General features: G+C 44.5%; 1 protein-coding gene across 2 annotated transcripts in view; it reads right to left on the bottom strand.

The window, feature by feature from the left end:
• The window catches only part of SYTL1 (synaptotagmin like 1), a 51508-nt gene that overhangs the window by 20244 nt on the left and 11612 nt on the right, over positions 1-19652 (bottom strand). For both annotated transcript variants that reach the window (XM_044286079.1, XM_044286080.1), the window contains exons 3-6: positions 4998-5146; positions 4341-4440; positions 3607-3652; positions 3228-3273 (exon numbers count right to left, since the gene is read on the bottom strand). In XM_044286079.1, the coding sequence (XP_044142014.1) occupies positions 3228-3273; positions 3607-3652; positions 4341-4440; positions 4998-5146 (341 nt within the window). The remainder of the gene's footprint in view (positions 1-3227; positions 3274-3606; positions 3653-4340; positions 4441-4997; positions 5147-19652) is intronic.

Genomic DNA, 19652 nt, shown 5'->3' with positions numbered 1-19652 from the left:
TAAATGCCGGCCACCTACCCTCTTGTTTGATTGACAATCCCTGAGCTGGTAGCGATGATACAGCAGAAGACAGGTGCACCAAATAGAATGTCCCCCTGGTGCACGGGAAAACGTATTTACATAAAAATAAAAAGAACATTTCTCAGGATTAGATGTTCAAAACCAAGGTATGGTTATGTTTCAGAGCACCTAACCTAAACAGCAGTCTCCATACTTTGAAACCGATTTTGGAGGTGACAAACTGCATTTAAATAATTTTACAAGAAAGGTATGGTTTGGTTTCATGGCATCTACATAGGCGTGCGCACGGGGTGTGCCGGGGGTGCCTGGGCACACCCTAATCATCACCTCCGTGCTGCACTGCCATCTGCCAACTCCTGATGCGATCCTTCATATAGGCTGCAGGCTAGTGGTCTGAAGCCTATGAGACAGTAGAGCGCTAGAATGGATTTGCTCTAGGGAGGTATGATGTCGGGAAAGAGGCGGAGTCTCCTCATACAGGGGGCGGGGCCTCAAGATATGCCGGAAATTAAACAGAGCAGGCTTTTGGAGAGAGGGGCAGAAGCCATAGGTAAGTCTGTGGAGGAGAAGAGTGACTGTTATATGGACTTGGGGGGCTTTTTGCAGGGGCTGAAGGGAGGAGGAATAATCATTGTACACTGGAGACTGTTAGAGGGGTCTGAAGAGAGGGGGGTGAAGTGATATTATTTACAAGGGGACTGTATGCTGGAGAGGCTGAAGGCAGAGAGAGTGATGTATTTTACATGGGACTGTATGCTGGAGGGGCTGAAGGCTGGAGGGGTGATATTATTTTACATGGGGACTGTATGCTGGAAGGGCTGAAGGCCGGGGGAGGTTTGTATTTTACATGGGACTGTATTTTGGAGGGGCTGAAGGCGGGGCGTGATGTATTTTACATGGGACTGTATGCTGAAGGAGCTCAAGGCAGGCAGCGAAGAGAGGAAGGGTGATATTATTTACATGGGACTGTATGTTGGAGGGGCTGAAGGCAAGGAGTGATGTATTTTACATGGGACTGTATGCTGGAGGGGCTGAAGAGCGCCATAATTATTACTATTCTGGTCCATTCACACGTCCGTAGTGTTTTGCGGATCCGCAATACACCCGGCCGGCACCCCCATAGAACAGCCTATTTTTGTCCACAGCTGCGGACAAGAATAGCACATGTTCTATTTTTTTCCAGAGCCACGGACCGGAAGTTCGGCAGGCCGCTCCGGAAATGCGGATGCGAAGAGCACACTGTGTGCTTTCCGCATCCATTCTGTCCCCATAGAGAATGCATGGGCCCGCACCCATTCCACACAATTGCGGAATGGATGCAGACACATTTTGCGGACGTGTGAATGGAGCCTAATACAGAGGGGGCCATTATAATATTAAAGGGAACCTGTCACCAGGATTTTGTGCATAGAGCTGGGGACATGGGCTGCTAGATGGCCACTAGCACATCCGCAATACCCAGTCCCCAGAGCTCTCTCCGCTTTTATTGTGTTAAAAAACAGTTTTGATCCATATGCAAATGATCGGATATGAGTCAAGCGGAAAGGAGCCCAGCACCGCCCCGCGTCCTCCGAATCTCCTCCTTGCTGGCTGACGTCACAGAGCTGGAGCGCCGAAATCTCGCGATGTGCGAGCTAGCGCATGCGTAGTTTGTTCCCTGTGCTGATGCCAGTACAGGGAATGAACATGATGCCGACACTGCGCATGCGCTAGCTCGCGCATCACGCGATTTCGGCACTCCAGCTCTGTGACACAAAACTGTTTTTTAACACAATAAAAGAGCAGAGAGCTATGGGGACTGGGTATTGCGGATGTGCTAGTGGCCATCTAGCAGCCTATGTCCCCAGCTCTATGCACAAAATCCTGGTGACAGGTTCCCTTTAAGAATAATAATAACACAGAGGGGCCAATATATATTATAATTACACAGAGGGCATTATACTTCTGGGCACTACGGGTGGAGGGGAGGTCTGTTATCTGAGGATGATAGTAAAGTGAGAAATCTAAACATTTTTCTGTGAAACTCTGCAGAGTCGCGGCTGAAAGAAGGTATCATGGCGGTCTTATGTCCGAATGAAGACGTTGAGGAAGGTCTACATCACAGGAGATGTCACTGGAGGTAACAGGTATGTGCTGCTGTACTCTACTGTATAGTGTGTACCATTATATGTAATGCCCATCCACATATCTGTTTAGAGGGGGGGGTGGCTATAGGATTTGGCCCACACTGCCGAAGCCTGCCCCCAGACTTCAGGTCACACTGTACGTGTTCTGAATTCTGGGGCCTCACACCCATCTACTACATTATCTGTACTCACAGAGTTACCACTGTGTTATCTGTGGTATTACATAGGACTGCAGGTGACATCTGCTACATTATCTGTACTCAGTTATCACTTTGTTATCTGTGGTGTTTCATAGGACTGTAGGTGACATGTACTGCATTATTTGTAAAAAGGGGCGTGTTCACAGGTTGGCGGGGGGGGGCAATACTTGGCTTGCCCCGGGCGCTGGCAACCCACGCTACGCCACTGGAACTCTGCCCTGTATGTTCCCTGCTGCTTGCTACCCCTCCTCAATTACTCCTCTGTATAATGTACCCTGATACCCCTCAGTTATATGATACCATATAAATGAGGGGTATCAGGGTAAATTACAGGGGGTAATATAACTTAAGGATCAGGGTAAATTATACAGGGGGTAAAACTAAGGGGTATTAGGGGTACATTATTATACAGGGGTAATATAACTGAGGAGGGCTATCTCAGGCGACATAAGTTATATTACCCCTGTATAATGTCCCTGATAGCCCTCCTCAGTTATATTACTCCTGTATAATTTACTCTGATAGCCCTTAGTTATATTACCCCTGTATAATAATCTACCCTGATACCCCTTAGTGTATTTGTGTGTGTGTATATATATATACACATACATACACACGCGCGCGCGGCGTGTGTTTGTGCTTTAGGGTGCACACCCTAATGCAATAGGCTGCGCACGCCTATGGGCATCTACCCTACATGTCAGTATGCTTACTTTGAAACTGATTTTGGAGGTGACAGACTCCCTTTAAAGGTTTGTGTAGAATCGATTGTCAACAGTATTAGTATAAACAAGTCTATGCAAACAGAATAGGAAGTGTGCATCACCAGCTCAAATTTAAGTTAAATATATATGGATGATAGCCAAGAGCTAACACTTACCTGGCGTATCACTGTTATCTTCCTCCTTGGAGGTTGAGTTGCCCTCCTTGAAATAAAATTAAATTCTGGTATTACACCTGTAATGAGCTGAAATATATTCATAGTACACATAGAATGTGGTATGGCGGTGCTGGAATGGAGGGGGCTGGGGTTGTAAGTGTACATTTTTTATTATTCTTGCAGTTTTTGAAAAAACTTAATCAGAAAAGTCCTTTAATACCGAAGTCAAGTAATAGGAGAAGTGGTGAAATATAATACAAAGAGACAAGAATCCTGGGTGCTGTTTCACAAGATTTCTGGATGCCACCGTAATTTTCAGACCTCTGACTGGCTTACAGCAAGCTGCTCATACATTACTAGTCATCTCAATTGCACATACCTGACCTTCATCAGAGGATTCTTGCTGTAGAGGCAAACTGGAAATCCTGTGATAAATTACAGATGAATGACAAGTAATTGGTATAGTAAAGAAATGCCTGGATTAGTAAGACTATGTTAAGACAAACCATATAATACATAGTAGTGAACAGGACTTCAGACATTCTGCTCACATAGTGCAGCTGAGAACCACGCAATTTTTAAGTCATGTCGCCATCCTTTGCCGTTTTGGTAATACCAAAGCCATGCTAAAAATTTTAGCGCCACATAAAAATATTAAATATGTCATGGATGTAATTTACATATGCTATTATTGATATTGTCTTTTACAAGTGACATATTTACTATTTACTATATTTTCTATACTTATTTTGGAAAAATCAATAAAACTTGAAAGTAAAAAAAAAAAAAGATGGACAAAACATGGCTACTTTATGCAAGAAACAGCGACAATCTTGTCTATGGTTTTTTTCTAGTATTGCAAGTCAGCCATATTCAAGTACGGTAAATGTGGCAGAGCAGCAATGTCAGATACGACCCATGCACAAGAGTCAAGCGTTTTTAGAAGAAAGCAGCCTCGTTTTCAAATCTCATACAATCCATTTCAATTTACATTTAAAAAAGTCTTATGTGTCTCTACCCCTAGTGTAAAATTATTTAATAAGATGTTTAATGAATCTAGAAAATGGCAGTACTCCGTCTTGCTGTAGTTATTTCACAGACTAATGACATTACCTTATCAACGTTGTTTTTGCTTCTTCCTCCTCAGAATCCTCACTGTCATAATCTCCATTCAGTTCTTTGTCATCCTGAGCCCAGCTCTGGTCCCATTCACCTGGCAAAAAACAAAAATTCACACTATTAATAATGAAGCTCTCACTTTACTATTAACTAAGAAGAAGGAGTCCACAACCCCAAAGGAGTATAAATTAAAAAGCTATACATGGGCAGATACCAGCTCCGTTTCCGCATTTTTGAATATTAAAGAGGACCTGTCCCCTCTCCTGACATGCCTGTTTAGTCTACTTGCGTTCCCCGTGTAATAACAATTCTGGAGTATCTATTTTTATGACTCTGTATTGTGCCATTCCTCTGTTATTTTTTGTGCTATTACAATTACTATTATATGGAGAATACAGACATGTCAGGGAAAGTGACAGGTCCTTCTTAATAGTCATAAAAGCATAAATGGAGCTGGCATCAATCTGTGTATGGCTGTGTCTATGGCTGACTTTTTAAGAAGATAAAATGTACTAGATTATTTTATACTCTTTGGAGTACTGGAGTCTCTGTCAGTTTGCTATACTGTAACGAGTAACAGAATTTCTCCAGCCGAGACACCTGAGCATGGTGAGATGACTCCTTCCCTGTATAAGGAAACCTAAGACCCACCTCTGGTTTTCTTCTTCCTCCTGATTGATGCCCTCACTATGTCAACTCCACCAACTTGACCCCATGGACGTCTTGCTCTGACATCACTGAACCAGTCTCCAGACAGTCTTTTTAATATTCGAGGATCTGAAAGAGATGACCGCAGTTTCCTGTAGAGACAAAATGTGCATTTACTGTACTATGTATTCTAAAAAAAAAAAAAAAGGAAATTAATCTGTTTCCCACATATTACCATTTATCACCAGAACACATCCTTTTACCTTAGAGCATGTAGAAGATAACCGAATAAAATGTTTGTGATTTCGCTCAATTACCATAGAGGGCACTCTTTCTAGGTCATTTGTGGGACATTCAGCAGATGTTCAGTGTCTGGCCTGGCTTTATTTCTAAGTTAGCAGGGGTCAGTCCTGGTGACAAATTCCCTTAAACCATTAAAAACACCTCCAAGGATGCCTTTAGGGGGTTGTCCAGGTTTTACTAGTTCTAAAGAGTGCTTTTAAATACAATTTTTGTTGAAATATTCCGTCCCTGCCTGTCACGGCCAATTCTAGCCTTTCTGCTCCCTATAGCGAAAATGGAAATGGCATCCTCCTCCTCCCCCGTCCAAATTGTCAATCCAACCCTTCCCCCTAGCCCTACTGTTAAAGACATATTTGAATAAACATTATATAAGGCACTTCCAAACATACAGGGTAATATAGCACCACATACCTCTTACATGCAGAGAAGTCTCATCTGATGTAGATGTTCTCTTTTCTCATCTTCTCCATTTGTACCAGACCACCCTGACAAACTGTTTCAGCCATGTCTTGTCTCTGCACAGTTCGCCACATAGACATCTTAGGTTCCCCATTTCCTCTTCACCCTTGTAGAGACCAATAGTGTTACCCTGCTATCACCCTCAATACTGTAATTCTCCCCAAGACTACCCAATTAGTAGTAGTGCCTCCCATATTGTGCCCAGTAATAATAATTCCCCTCAATACCCCCAGTAGTAATAATGCAGTTATAATGCCCCCATGTAATGCCTTCAGTATTAAAAAAAAACAAAAAAACTGTAGTTATAATGCCCATCATTTATAATGTCCCGCTATAGTGCCCCTAGTATTTATAATGGCCCCCGTAGTGTCCTCAATATTTATAATCCCCCCTCTGTAATGCCCTCAATAATTATAATGCTACCCCAATATTCTTAATAGGCTCCCTTGTAGTGCCCCAAGTATTAATAATGGACCCATTTTTAGTTCTACCATCTGTAGAGCCCCCATTATTTATAAAGGCCCCCTTGTAGTGCCCCCAGTATTTAAAACGGCCTGTTCTGCAGTGCCCCCAGTATTCACAATGGACCTCTCTATAGTGCCCCCAGTACTTAACATTCCCTCCCTGTAGTGTCCTTAGTATTTGGCATCCCCCCAGTAGTGCCCGCCATTATTTTGCATTCCCCATGTAGTGCCCCCAGTATTTAGCATGGCGCCTCTCTGTACTGCCCCCTTATTTTGCATTCCCCCAGTATTTTGCATTCCCCCTGTACTGACCCCAGTATTTAGCATTTCCCCCTCTGTAGTGCCCTCAGTATTTAGCATCCTCCCTCCTCTGTAGTGCCCCCAGTAGTGCCACGAAAGGAGAAAAAAAAACTCACCTGACTCTAATTTTATGCCACCAATGCAGAAGAGGCCCATGGCCTGCATTGATTGTGTCCAGGCACTGGTGGTCACAATGACATCATTGCCTTCTGCATTGGGTCTCAGGTGGTATGGGACGCAGGCAGACATGACGACATTGCACCACCTATTGCCACACCCTCAGAGGCAGTTCGGTTACCTCCTGAGACAAGATGCTCATATCACCTCATGGCAAATGCCATCAACATTAGTGTATTGTGGCAATGTGTAGGGGAGGTCCCAACTCACCCTGGACAGATGATGTTCGGACAGAAAAGGATCAGGGGAATTAAATTTTTTCATCCAATCCTGTTGTTCTACTTAGAAATAAGCTGCTGCCAGAGGTGTCTGTCATTGGCTTTGTTTTGCCTCCCAAAAACACATACACACTTGATATAGGAGTCAAGTGTTATAGCTGTTGACTAAAAGACTGTTTGGATGACAACTCTATTGGAAGTGTACCTTAAAGGGAACCTGTCATATTGAACATGGTGTCTGAGTTGCAGGCAGCATGTTATAGAGCAGGAGGAGCTGATCTGAGCTGATTGATATATACTTTTGTGGGAAAAAGTATTCATTTATATCAATGCTCATTCTGGGCTTTGACGTCCAGGAAGGGGTCCCATCAGTGATTGACAGTCTTCATCTATGACTGTGAATACAGATAACTGTCAATCACTGATAGGAGCGCCTCCTTGACTTCAAAGCCCAGAATGAGCAGGAATTTAAATGAATGAAATACAAGTCATACAGAATTTTTTCCCGTAAAACCTGCAGATTATTTTCATTGCAATAGGTTCCCTTTAAGTGCCACTACTTGAACAATTTGCAGTGGAGCTCAAGTCTGTAAATAGGTGCTCCCCTTTGTAACCATCTATACAATGTACGGGATCTGTCCCCTACAAAGTCTCTCTGTGCAATAAATGGTTTATATATATATGCTGGACCCAGAGCGTGTGACCAAAAGCTGCACCTCGACGTACGTTTCACCTGGAGAGGCTTCCAGGTGAAACGTACGTTGAGGTGCAGCTTTTGGTCACACGCTCTGGGTCCAGCATATCATGGGTAATACATGTTTTGTTGTTTTGCTCAGTTAGTTGTTACATTTCTTTTTATATCTCTATTGCCACCTGCACTTGGCACACTTGCCTCTGTCTGTATTGTACAGTTCAATGGCTATGTGCATATCTTATGCGGCCATCCCAGGTTTTTGGGTGGGCTAGTTTGCCTTGTGCTATTTGTACATTTTTTCATTTATCTTTCTGTGCATGCAACATACATACCAGTACATGTTACTTTGAGTGAACCTACAGTTCTCCCAATTTTCATGCTGATGTATACCTAGGGCTGTGACATCTTTTTCCCTGCCAGTTGGGTGTTTGGGAGAGAGGTTGTATCTGACCTTCTTACATGAGGTCTCCCCCCCCCCCCCCCCTCCTGTACACTTGTGCCTTTTGTTTCATATATTGTTTGTTATGTGATCATGTCTCAATAAATTACATATATTTTATATGTGTGTCTCACACTTTTCTTTGGGGTTATTGGTTCTGTTTTTGGGTTGGCTCAGTATATTATACTAGACCCCAGTGTTATCTATACACTATATGTGAGTTTTTTCTTATAGGTTGGTCTAACTAAGAACTCAATCTTGACTAGCCACAGGAGGTTGCACGTGATTTTGTGGTTAGCGGAGAAGCTGTGTTTCCTTCAAAAATTTTCTGTGGGGCCCAGTCAGTTGTAGTTACGCCACTGACTTCTACCCTTTATAGTCTGACCCCACCCTTCTGACTATGTGGTAGATAGCTTCATTTGGGTTTGGCTGAGCTGGTGTGAGTTTGTCTCTGGTGTTCCTGCTCATCCATCTCTACAGAAGTTAAGTGTCATGTGTGTTTGTTATATTCCCTGTTGTTTATATCTGGGCCTGAGACAGAAACTTCCATTCATCCATCTGGGGAGGAATGGGTTGTCTCTGGTCCTAACCTTTTCTAGGGCCTTATAGGCATATAAAGGCCTAGGTATCCTGAATATGAATATCCCTACCTTCAAGGTCTATTCATATTGATAGGTAGTCAGGGCCCGGATTAGGGTTGTCTAGGAGGTGACCTGTTTCTTCCCTAGTTTCCAGGTCCAGTTACGGTTCCCCTTCCCTCCTGTGTTCAGTGTAGAATTTCCCACCCACACTGATCGTGACAGTACTAAAGTCTTAAAAATAAATACAGTAAAATAAATATCCATGGATCTTGAAAATGTAAGCAAAAACTGCACTTAAAGGGATGGTCCAATTTTCAAGCATTGAAGCTTCTTTTAGGCCTCGTTCACATTTCTGTGTCAGTGTCATGTCCGTGAAAAAAAAGCGTACATGTTTCATCAGTGAAGATGTCCGTCAAGGATCCATGGTTGGTCCGTGTGTCCGTTTTTACCATCCGTGTCACCCGTAATTCACAAAAGTTGCTCAGTCTTCAGTGAAAAACGGACGCAAAACGGACACAACAAGAATGCCATCTGTGCTGTGTCAGTGACTTGAATGGGTCTGCCATCCGCAACATATGACCAGGACTATCTTTTGCAGAGCGGAGGCACGGATCGGAAGCCCATGGAAGCACTATGAAGTGCTTCCTTGGGCTTTTAGGTCCGTGGCTCCACACTGCAAAAAGTTAGAACATATATGTCTGGTTACATGACCCTCCATCAGAGGCTATCTTATGGACAGGACCTCGGTGTCGACAGCACAGATTTGCCTAACAGGAACATGGCTTGTAAAATATAACAAACCACACAAAACATCAACAAAGGCTATATTAGCAAGGGCCATATAGTCATCTTACATACACATTGGTCACAAGTAGCCAGAAAGATGCCGACCCCTTTTTTTTTTGTAGTGTCGTTCTTATACTTGTGAGAGATGTTTCTTTTTTTATCACAGCATGCTCGGTGTCTGCCATTTAGACCCTCATTAACTGGTGTTTTTCTCCCATAGACCTCCATTGGTCCTTTTCTTTTGCAACTCAAAAAAAAAAGCATATGCAATGTGTATTTTTGTTTTTAATGGCATTCTTGCATGGCATTTTTTGCAAACTTTTTTTCCCCCATACAGCACCAAATAAGAAGTGAAGGCATACATTTACACGCTTTTCTGTAAAAACCTACAGGCCCACATTATTCTAATCCTAAAAATGGCATAAGCTAGACAGTCTGTCTAGACCAGATTTATTACAGAGGCTCAGATGATACATCTGCTGCAGGGATAGACACTTTTATCTAACTCTATACCAAATATTGGCTGGCTTGCAACAGAATTTCATGCCAGAATTACGCCCCCTTTCCCACTAAACCCCACCTACTTGTTGAGCAAGTCAGAAAAAAGTCTAGAAAATCTAGCTGTGCCAAATTGCACCAATTTGCAGCACTTTTTGACAGATTCTGGGCATAGACACCATCTGGGCCGCTATATAGGCAAAAACGCCTCAAAAACACGAAACGTTGATCAACTCGGCACTGCATGTGAAGGAACTCTAAAGCCTGCATAGTTTGGCAGCATGTTAGTAGTAAATAGGAGACGGATGAAAGGTGGTTTGACTGTAGGATCAGACTACACGTGGTTCATTTAGGCTACTTTCACACTTGCGCTTGATCGGATCCGTTCTGAACGGATCCGATCATATTAATGCAGACGGAGGCTCCGTTCAGTACGGATCCGTCTGCATTAATAAATTTCTAAGTGCGAAAGTAGCCTGAGCGGATCCGTTCAGACTTTCAATGTAAAGTCAATGGGGGACGGATCCGCTTGAAGATTGAGCCATATGGTGTCATCTTCAAGCGGATCCGTTCCCATTGACTTACATTGTAAGTCTGGACGGATCCGCACGCCTCCGCACGGCCAGGCGGACAGCTGAACGCTGCTTGCAGCGTTCAGCTGTCCGCCTGGCCGTGCGGAGGCGAGCGGAGCGGAAGCTGAACGCCGCCAGACTGATGCAGTCTGAGCGGATCCGCATCCATTCAGACTGCATCAGGGCTGGACGGAAGCGTTTTGCTCCGCTCGTGAGCTCCTTCAAACGGAGCTCATGAGCGGACAGCAGAACGCTAGTGTGAAAGTAGCCTTAGGCCCCTTTCACACGAGCAAGTTTTCCAAGCGGGTGCAATGCGTGACATGAACGCATAGCACCCGCACTGAATCCTGACCCATTAATTTCTATAGGTCTGTGTACAGGAGTGTTTTTTTCACACATCAGTTCTGCGTTGCGTGAAAAACGCAGCATGCTCTATATTCAGAGTTTTTCACGCAGCTCTGGCCCCATAGAAGTGATTGGGGCTTTAGTTTTTTATCACGCGCGTGAAAAACGCATCAAAATGCATTGCACCCGCGTGGAAAAAACTGAACACAATCACAGACAAAACTGACTGAACTTGCTTGCAAAATGGTGTGAGTTTCACTGAACGCACCCTGAACGCATCCAGAGCCAATCCGTATTGTTTGTGTGAAAGAGGACTTATAGTCTGTTACCAATTGAGAACTCTGAGCACTAATGCTTTCACTATTATGTTAATCACTAAGGTTGTCACTGCTGTGGGGGGCACTATTAGCCTAGGGCTACACGACGACATGTGTCGCGCAACAATAAGTCGCTGTGACACATAAGGAACAACTACACTGCAACATGTGTCACGCGACATTTTGCCGCAACAATGTCGTGCAACAATTTTTATAATGATAGTCTATGGTGTCGGACTGTGACATACTGCGACGCAACAGTCACTGAAAAATCCATCCATCGCAGTGCGACACCATAGACTATCATTATAAAAATTGTCGCGCAACACATGTCGTCCCGTGTAGCCCTAGCCTAAATGTTATGGGAGGTACTGTGACATTGTGGACGATAATGCTATGGGGACACTGTGGATGTCACTATTATGGGGTATGTCACTGTTAGGCTACTTTCATACTTGCGTTCAGAGCGGATCCATCTGAGACGGATCCGCTCATATAATGCAGACGGTGGATCCGTTCAGAACGGATCCGTCTGCATTATATTGTAAAAAAAAATTCTAAGTGTCAAAGTAGCCTCAGACGGATCCGTCCAGACTTTACATTGAAAGTCAATGGTGGACGGATCCGTTTGAAAATTGAGCCATAGTGTGTCATCTTCAAACGGATCCGTCCCCATTGACTTACATTGTAAGTCTGGACGGATCCGTTTGCCTCCGTACGGCCAGGAGGACACCCGAAAGCTGCAAGCAGCGTTCAGGTGTCCGCCTGCTGAGCGGAGGCTGAACGCCGCCAGACTGATGCATTCTGAGCGGATCCGCGTCCACTCAGAATGCATTAGGGCAGTACGGATGAGTTCGGGGCCGCTTGTGAGAGCCTTTGAACGGAACTCACAAGCGGAGCCCCGAACACTAGTGTGAAAGTAGCCTTATAGGAACGTCATATAGAAGAAACCGCAGCACTCTCCTGTCTTCAATTCAGTGGAATTTATTTCACCAGCAAAAAAAAATAAAAATGCGACGTTTCGACCGTAAAGGTCTTTCTTAAGCCTTATAGGAACAGCATGACTATTACCCTAGGTTCACACCTGAGCGTTTTACAGCGCGTTCAAACGCGCTGTAAAACGCTCAACACGTGAAAACCAATGCTTCCCTATGGCCCTGGTTCACACTTGAGCGTTTTACAGCGCGTTTGAACGCGCTGTAAAACGCCCGACGCATAAACAAGTTCTTGAGCTTTTTTTGGGGCGTTTGTCGCGCGTTTTGGCCATAGACTCATTGGACAACACTGCAGTCAATCACTGCAGGATCCGTTTGCCTCTGTACGGCCAGGCAGACACCCGAAAGCTGCAAGCAGCGTTCAGGTGTCCGCCTGCTGAGTGGAGCGGAGGCTGAACGCTGCCAGACTGATGCATTCTGAGCGGATCCGCGTCCACTCAGAATGCATTAGGGCATGCGACGTTTCGACCGTAAAGGTCTTTCTCAAGCCTTATAGGAACAGCATGACTATTACCCTAGGTTCACACCTGAGCGTTTTACAGCGCGTTCAAACGCGCTGTAAAACGCTCAACACGTGAAAACCAATGCTTCCCTATGGCCCTGGTTCACACTTGAGCGTTTTACAGCGCGTTTGAACGCGCTGTAAAACGCCCGACGCATAAACAAGTTCTTGAGCTTTTTTGGGGGCGTTTGTCGCGCGTTTTGGCCATAGACTCATTGGACAACACTGCAGTCAATCACACAAACGCGCGTCAAACGCACGTTTACTATTGCAAAAAACGCGCATAAAAACGCGCGACAAATACGCGCGTAAAACGTGCATCTCAGAAACGCTCAGGTGTGAACCCAGGGTTACTGTTATGGGAGCACTGTGGCGGTTACTGTAGAAGAAGAGTAATTAGTGGAATAAGGCCCTTGTCCCAGGAAAAGTTGAGTATTTGCTAAATAATGCTAAAGGTAGATTGTCATGAAGTAAGCTTATAGTGGATGCAGTTTTTTTTTAATGAAAATAAAGCTGAAATATGATATGAGAGGCAGACCGGAGCTAATACAAGCTACCTGAAAGTATGGTTTAAGACTCCTAATCACATATTTCAGCATTGTTACTTTCATAGCAGTCTCTGCCAAGTGTAACACGATCCCACAAGGCAACATGTACTAAATTTATTAATAGCTGTGGTCTGAGTGCATTGCAAAACCATTGTTATACATATTAACGTGGCTGTCCCTGGCATAGCATTTAAAGGGGTTGTCCGACAATGGGACATATTTCGCAAATAGACCAAACTTGTAAAACTTTGCCATGTTCCCATAATATCAAATAGGATAAACCCTACATGCAGCTATTGAGCTTTAGGCCTCATGCACACAACCATATAAACTTTGCAGGCTGCAAAGCGCGGATCCGCAAAATACAAACATAACTATGCACATGGGCCTGGCTGGGAGCAGTGGTATAGGTAATGATTACAGTATTACAGGTATAAGCACAGTATAATTTTTATTGGCCAATGTGTTTGATATGTCTGATTAGCGCAAAATTCTAAAAGTTGTGCTTAAAATCTGACTACAGTAGATAAGAACACAGTGAGAAAGTGGAAGTTTGTATTTAGATTCTGAATAATAAGTCTTAGGGTACTTTCACACTAGCGTTATTCTTTTCTGGCATAGAGTTCCATCAAAAGGGCTCTATGCCGCAAAATAACTGATCAGGCATATCCGAATGCATTCTGAATGGATAGAAATCCGTTCAGTTTGCATCAGTATGCCTTCCGTTCAGTCACTGTCAGGCGTTTTGGCCGGTATTATGTCCGTCCAAAATGCCTGATCAGTCGCCGGAATGCCGTATCCGGCATTAATTCCTATTGACTTCCATTAGTGCCGTATCCGGCATTGCAAAACAGCTGAAGGCATGCGCAGACCGGGAAAACTGTGAAAAAGACTGCAAGACGGATCCGTCCATCCATATGACAAGCAGAGAGACGCATCCGTTCTTGCAATGCATTTGTAGACGGATCTGCACACGGATCCGTCTACAAATGCTGTCAGTTGTGACACTGATCGGTGGATCCAGCAGGCAGCTCCAACAACAGAACTGCCTGCCGGATCACACTAACGCTAGTGTGAAAGTACCCTTAGAATTGTGGTAGGTGGACCTGTGCTTTAAATTATGTCAAATACGCTGTATTGTGAGAGGAAAAATAACTTTTTTTGCTAGAAAGGTGCCCCACTGGTGGAGGCCTCAGTGATCAGCTGTAATATCTGCTGGGGAACCTAGTAGCAAGTGTTCAGTTCAGCCGCAGCGCCAATGAATGGGAAATCATGCATTATATAGCTCCTACTGAAATCAAAGCCTTTTATCATGGCCCCAGGGTTCTTCCATAGTACAGGACGTGTAAAAGATAATTAACAAATGACTAATTCATATTCTGTTATAACACTCCAGTCCTAATGCAAGCCAGCAGGGTCTGTCTGAACCTCATAATTGCATTACTACAATAAAATAAAGTATACTAAAATAAAATGAGAAGGTCTGCTACACACGATACACATTGGTGTAAATGTAAACCACAATTCAATCACTGTGTGCTCTAAAATGGGGGTCGTGAGCCACTATACCTCCAAACGGCCAGACTGCAAAGTGAAGGAGTCTGAAGTAATGTGCCTACTGCTCTATTTAATGCCTAGGGGGCTGAGTACTATAGATGACTGTATATGTCAGTCCCCTAGACTGGTCCATTCAAACTCCAACTCACTTGTCCCTGTGGTCATGCAGTGAGGAGAAGGGGGGGTGCTCTGGACTGTTTTAGTGATCAGTGGAGATCCTGGGATAGATGGTATATGTCCACTGTGGCACAACAGCTTAAATTAAACCTGGGAATGGTTTATAAGAATTGTAGCCAGAATCTGGAGTGATATCACAATGTATGAGTTCCATTCTATGGCCACAGCTCTGCAAATGGCTGTACAAATTAAGCAGAAATGTTTTGCATACTGTAACAAATAGGTACTGTCACGATAGGTAGGTAAGCGGGTAGGTAGCAGGGAAATAACTAAACACACGAAAACAAACAGAACAAATGACTAAGCCCAAAAGCTAGGGAGAAAAGGGTCACCTCCTAGCGATCCCTAAAAGTTTTCCCTAAACTGCTGTGCCCATGTGCATACCCTAATGGTGGATATGCACATGCCTTCGTGCCTACACCTATACACCCTGTGCAATCCCTAAAAGGGAAGAGGCAACCTGCTTCTTCAAACCCGGAGAAAGCAAGCGTCTCCCTAGAAGCCTAGATAAAACACACAATGGGACTTATCTTAGAGCAGAGCTGGAGCAGACGATCCACCACACATCCAGAGTTTGACAGTACCCCTTCTTCTACGCTCGACCTCCGGACACCCCAAACCAACTTTATCCGGGTGTGCCCTGTGAAAGGCCCTCACCAGGTGGCTAGCACTAGCATCAGTAACCGGAACCCACATTCTTTCCTTGTGACAGTATCCCTTCCAGTGCACCAGGTACTGAAGGGAACCCCCCCGAAGAACAAGTGAGTCGAGAATCCTAGGGATCTCAAACTCCAAATTGCCATCCACCAGGACAGGGGCTAGGTGGCAATGGAGATGGTTCCACAGGTTCCACATATTTCATCAATAAAGACCTGTGAAACACATTATGGATCTTCCAGATCTGCGGAAGATCCAGATGAAATGCCACCTGGTTGACAATAGCAGAGATTTTGTAAGGGCCAATAAATCTTGGACCCAATTTCCAAGATGGTACCTTCAGCTTAATGTTTTTAGTGGACAACCACACCGAATCACCCATACACAGGTCCGGACCATTCATACGTCTCCTGTCAGCCATCCGTTTATATCTTTCACACATTTTTTCCAAATTAACTTGTATCTTCCACCAGATAGATGACAAGGCGGAAGATAATCTCTCCTCTTCTGGCATCCCAGAAGATCCAGTCCCAGAAAAAGTACCAAACTGTGGGTGAAAACCATATGCGCCAAAAAATGGTGACTTATCAGTGGACTCCTGTCTACGGTTATTCAAGGCAAATTCAGCTAGAGACAAGAACGAGGACCAGTCATCCTGGTTCTTGGCAACAAAGCACCTTAAATAGGTCTCCAGGTTTTGGTTAGTGCGCTTTGTCTGATCATTCGACTGGGGATGAAAAGCCGAAGAGAAAGACAGTTGAATTCCCAGACGAGAGCAGAACGCCCTCCAAAACCTGGAAACAAATTGTGTCCCCCTATCAGACACCACATCAGAGGGAATGCCATGTAGTTTCACAATGTTATAAAAACCTGAGTGAGAGTTTTGGCCTTGGGCAAGCTAGGTAACGGTACAAAGTGGGCCATCTTACTGAAGCAGTCCACTACCACCAAAATCACAGTTTTCCCAGAGGAACTCGGTAATAAAGTCCATGGACAAATGCGTCCAAGGAGGAGATGGGATGGACAAAAAAAGAAGAGATCCTGAAGGCCGAAACCTTCGCACGTGCACAGGTCTCACAAGCTGCCACATAACCTTCCACACCCTTGCGCAACCCTGGCCACCAGAATCTCCAGGAAATAGGATCTATGGTGGATTTGCTTCCAGGATGTCCTGCAAGGACCGTATCATGATGTTCCTTGAAAACCTTGTATCGCAGTTCAGCATCAACAAAAAACAACTTGTCTGGAGGACAAGAATCAGGAGCCTCCTCCTGGGCCCCCAACACCTCCATCTCCAACTCGGGTTACAGAGCGGAAACCACCACCCCATCAGCCAAAATCGGAGCGGGATCCTCCGAATCACTCCCCCCAGGAAAACGACGTGACAACGCATCTGCCTTGACTTTTTAACCCCAGGGCGAATGGTGACCACAAAATTGAACCTAGCAAAAAACTGTGACTATCTAGCCTGTCTAGGATTCAGGCGCTTAGCAGACTGCAGGTAAGCCAAATTCTTGTGGTCAGCATATACCGTAATAGGATGAGTAGCCCCTTCCAATCAATGATGCCATTCCTCAAAGGCCAATTTGAGGGCCATTAATTCTTTATCTCCTACATCATAATTTCTTTCAGCGGCCGAGAGTTTCTTGGAGAAAAAAAAGCACATTTGCTAGGTGATGAACCCTGCAACAGAACTGCTCTGATCCCCACTTCTGATGCATCAACCTCCACGACGAACGGTTGAGACACATCAGGTTGCATCAGAATGGGAGCAGATGCAAAACATTTCTTAATAGCAGAAAAGGCCTGTAATGCCTCATCTGATCAGACAGAGAAGTCAGCGCCTTTTTTTGTCATATCTGTCAAAGGTTTTACAATGGTGGAATAATTCAAGATGAATTTTCTGTAGTAATTGGTAAAACCCTAAAACCACATCAGAGCTTTCTGATTCTCAGGCCGGTCCCATTCCAGTACCGCCCGGACCTTTTTGGGGTCCATACGAAAGCCAGAGTCAGAAAGCAGGTATCCCAAAAATGGTAGCTCCTGGACAGCAAATACAAATTTTTCCAATTTTGCATACAATTTATTCTCCCGAAGGATCGACAACACCTGTCTCACGTGATCCTGATGGATCTCCAAAACGGGTCAGTAAATTAGTATGTCATCAAGGTAAATAACAATGAACCTTCCCACTAAATGATGGAAAATATCATTGAGAAATCGCTGAAAGACCGCTGGTGCATTAGTTAAACCAAAGAGCATGACAAGATTCTCGAAATGACCTTTGGGTGTATTGAAGGCCGTTTTCCACGTATCTCCTTCCTTAATTCTGATCAGAATATAAGCTCCTCTTAAATCCAACTTGGAGAACACCTTGGCTCTGACAATTTGATCAAATAGCTCAGAAATTAAAGGAAGGGGATACGGATCACGGACCGTAATGAGATTCAATTCCCGGAAATCTAAACACCGTCTAAGTGATCCGTCTTTCTTTTTTTTACGATGGCCTAATATGTCCCTTTGCCAAACTCTCGGCAAAATACTTCCGCATAGCTTCTCTTTCCAGTTGGGACAGGTTGTATAGCTGAGATTTGGGCAGTTTAGCTCCAGGGATGAGATTGACTGGACAATCATATTCTCGATGGGGGGGCAACTCCTGAGCTCCACCCTCCGAGAATATGTCCGCAAAATCAGAAAGAAACTGAGGTAGGAACGTAGTTGACACCCCTAAGATAGAAGCACAAAGACAGTTGTCCGTGCAAAATTCACTCCAGCTACTGATTTCTCTTGTTTGCCAGTCAATAGTAGGGTTATGCTTTATCAACCATGGTAAACCTAGAACCATCAGAGCAGGCAAGCCCTTCATAACAAAACAAGAAATGAACTCAACGTGTGAATCACCCACCCTCAACTGAATGTCATATGAGTAAGATAAGAACGATATGAGTAAGACTCTTTTGTGAGAGAGGGGAGGAATCAATAGCAAACACTGGTATCTCTTTACATGGGCGTCCGCAGAAATTTTTCCAGGGGGGGCATAATTTTATTGACATTCATGCTCTGCTTTTTTCTGAGAATGTAATGAATGGGAGGGGCATATTCATTATCACAAAGTATAATAACGCATGAGCTGTGCAGTGGCGGATCCAGAGCCTGGTCTTGGGAGGGGCATTTCCAGATTATTTTCTGTCCGCCGCCACAAAACAATGGTGCTTATAGAACAGACTACACAGTGTAGCGGTATACTGTATATTGTGGGGCACAGTGTAGAGGTATACTGTATATTGTGTGGCACAGTGTATGCTATATGTGTATAACATAAACATATTTCACATGAAAACTTACAGTTACTTGGCTTGGCCCTTGGGGATCTCGGACACCACTTCAACACTTTGGCCGAGGGGCTCGGCAGAGCTGATGTTGTGTTTTATCCTAATGAGAAAGATTTCATAATAAGGATTTGGAGAAGGGGCAGAGGGATAGCAGAGCAGGGAGAGGCTGGTGCTGCTGCTAGGGTGCTCATATCATGGGGGAGTAATAAAGCCCACCATAATGCCCCCCCCCCCCCCAGTAGAAATAATTTTCCTTATAATGTGACAGTGCAAAAAATACCCCCTTGTAATGCCCCCAGTTGAGCTAATGTCCCCATAGTGCCCCCATAATGTGTCAGTATAAAATACCCCTATATAGTGCCCCCAGTAAATGCCTCCATAATGCTCCTCTCCCCCCCTTCCTCCTAGTGCCCCCCATAATGTACCAGTATAAAATGCCCTAGTAGATACCCTCAGTGTCCCCCATAATTTGCAAGTATAAAATACCCCTTCTTAGTGCCCCCATAGATGACTACATAGTACGCCTCTCCCCCCTTCCTCATAGTACCTAACATAATGTGTACTGTAGTATAAAATTCTACAGTACAGAGCCCCCCATATATAAAACACACCTTCTTTGTGGTGTCAGTAGATGCCCCTATAGATGCCCCCCATCATGTGCCAGTAATACCAGCCCCCCATCATGTGCCAGTAATACCAGCCCTCCCTTCATGTGCCAGTAATGAAAGCCCCCCCTT

Source organism: Bufo gargarizans, chromosome 3 (genome assembly GCF_014858855.1).
Source record: "Bufo gargarizans isolate SCDJY-AF-19 chromosome 3, ASM1485885v1, whole genome shotgun sequence".
NCBI lineage: Eukaryota > Metazoa > Chordata > Amphibia > Anura > Bufonidae > Bufo > Bufo gargarizans.
This window is presented reverse-complemented; position numbering and strand designations above follow the sequence as displayed.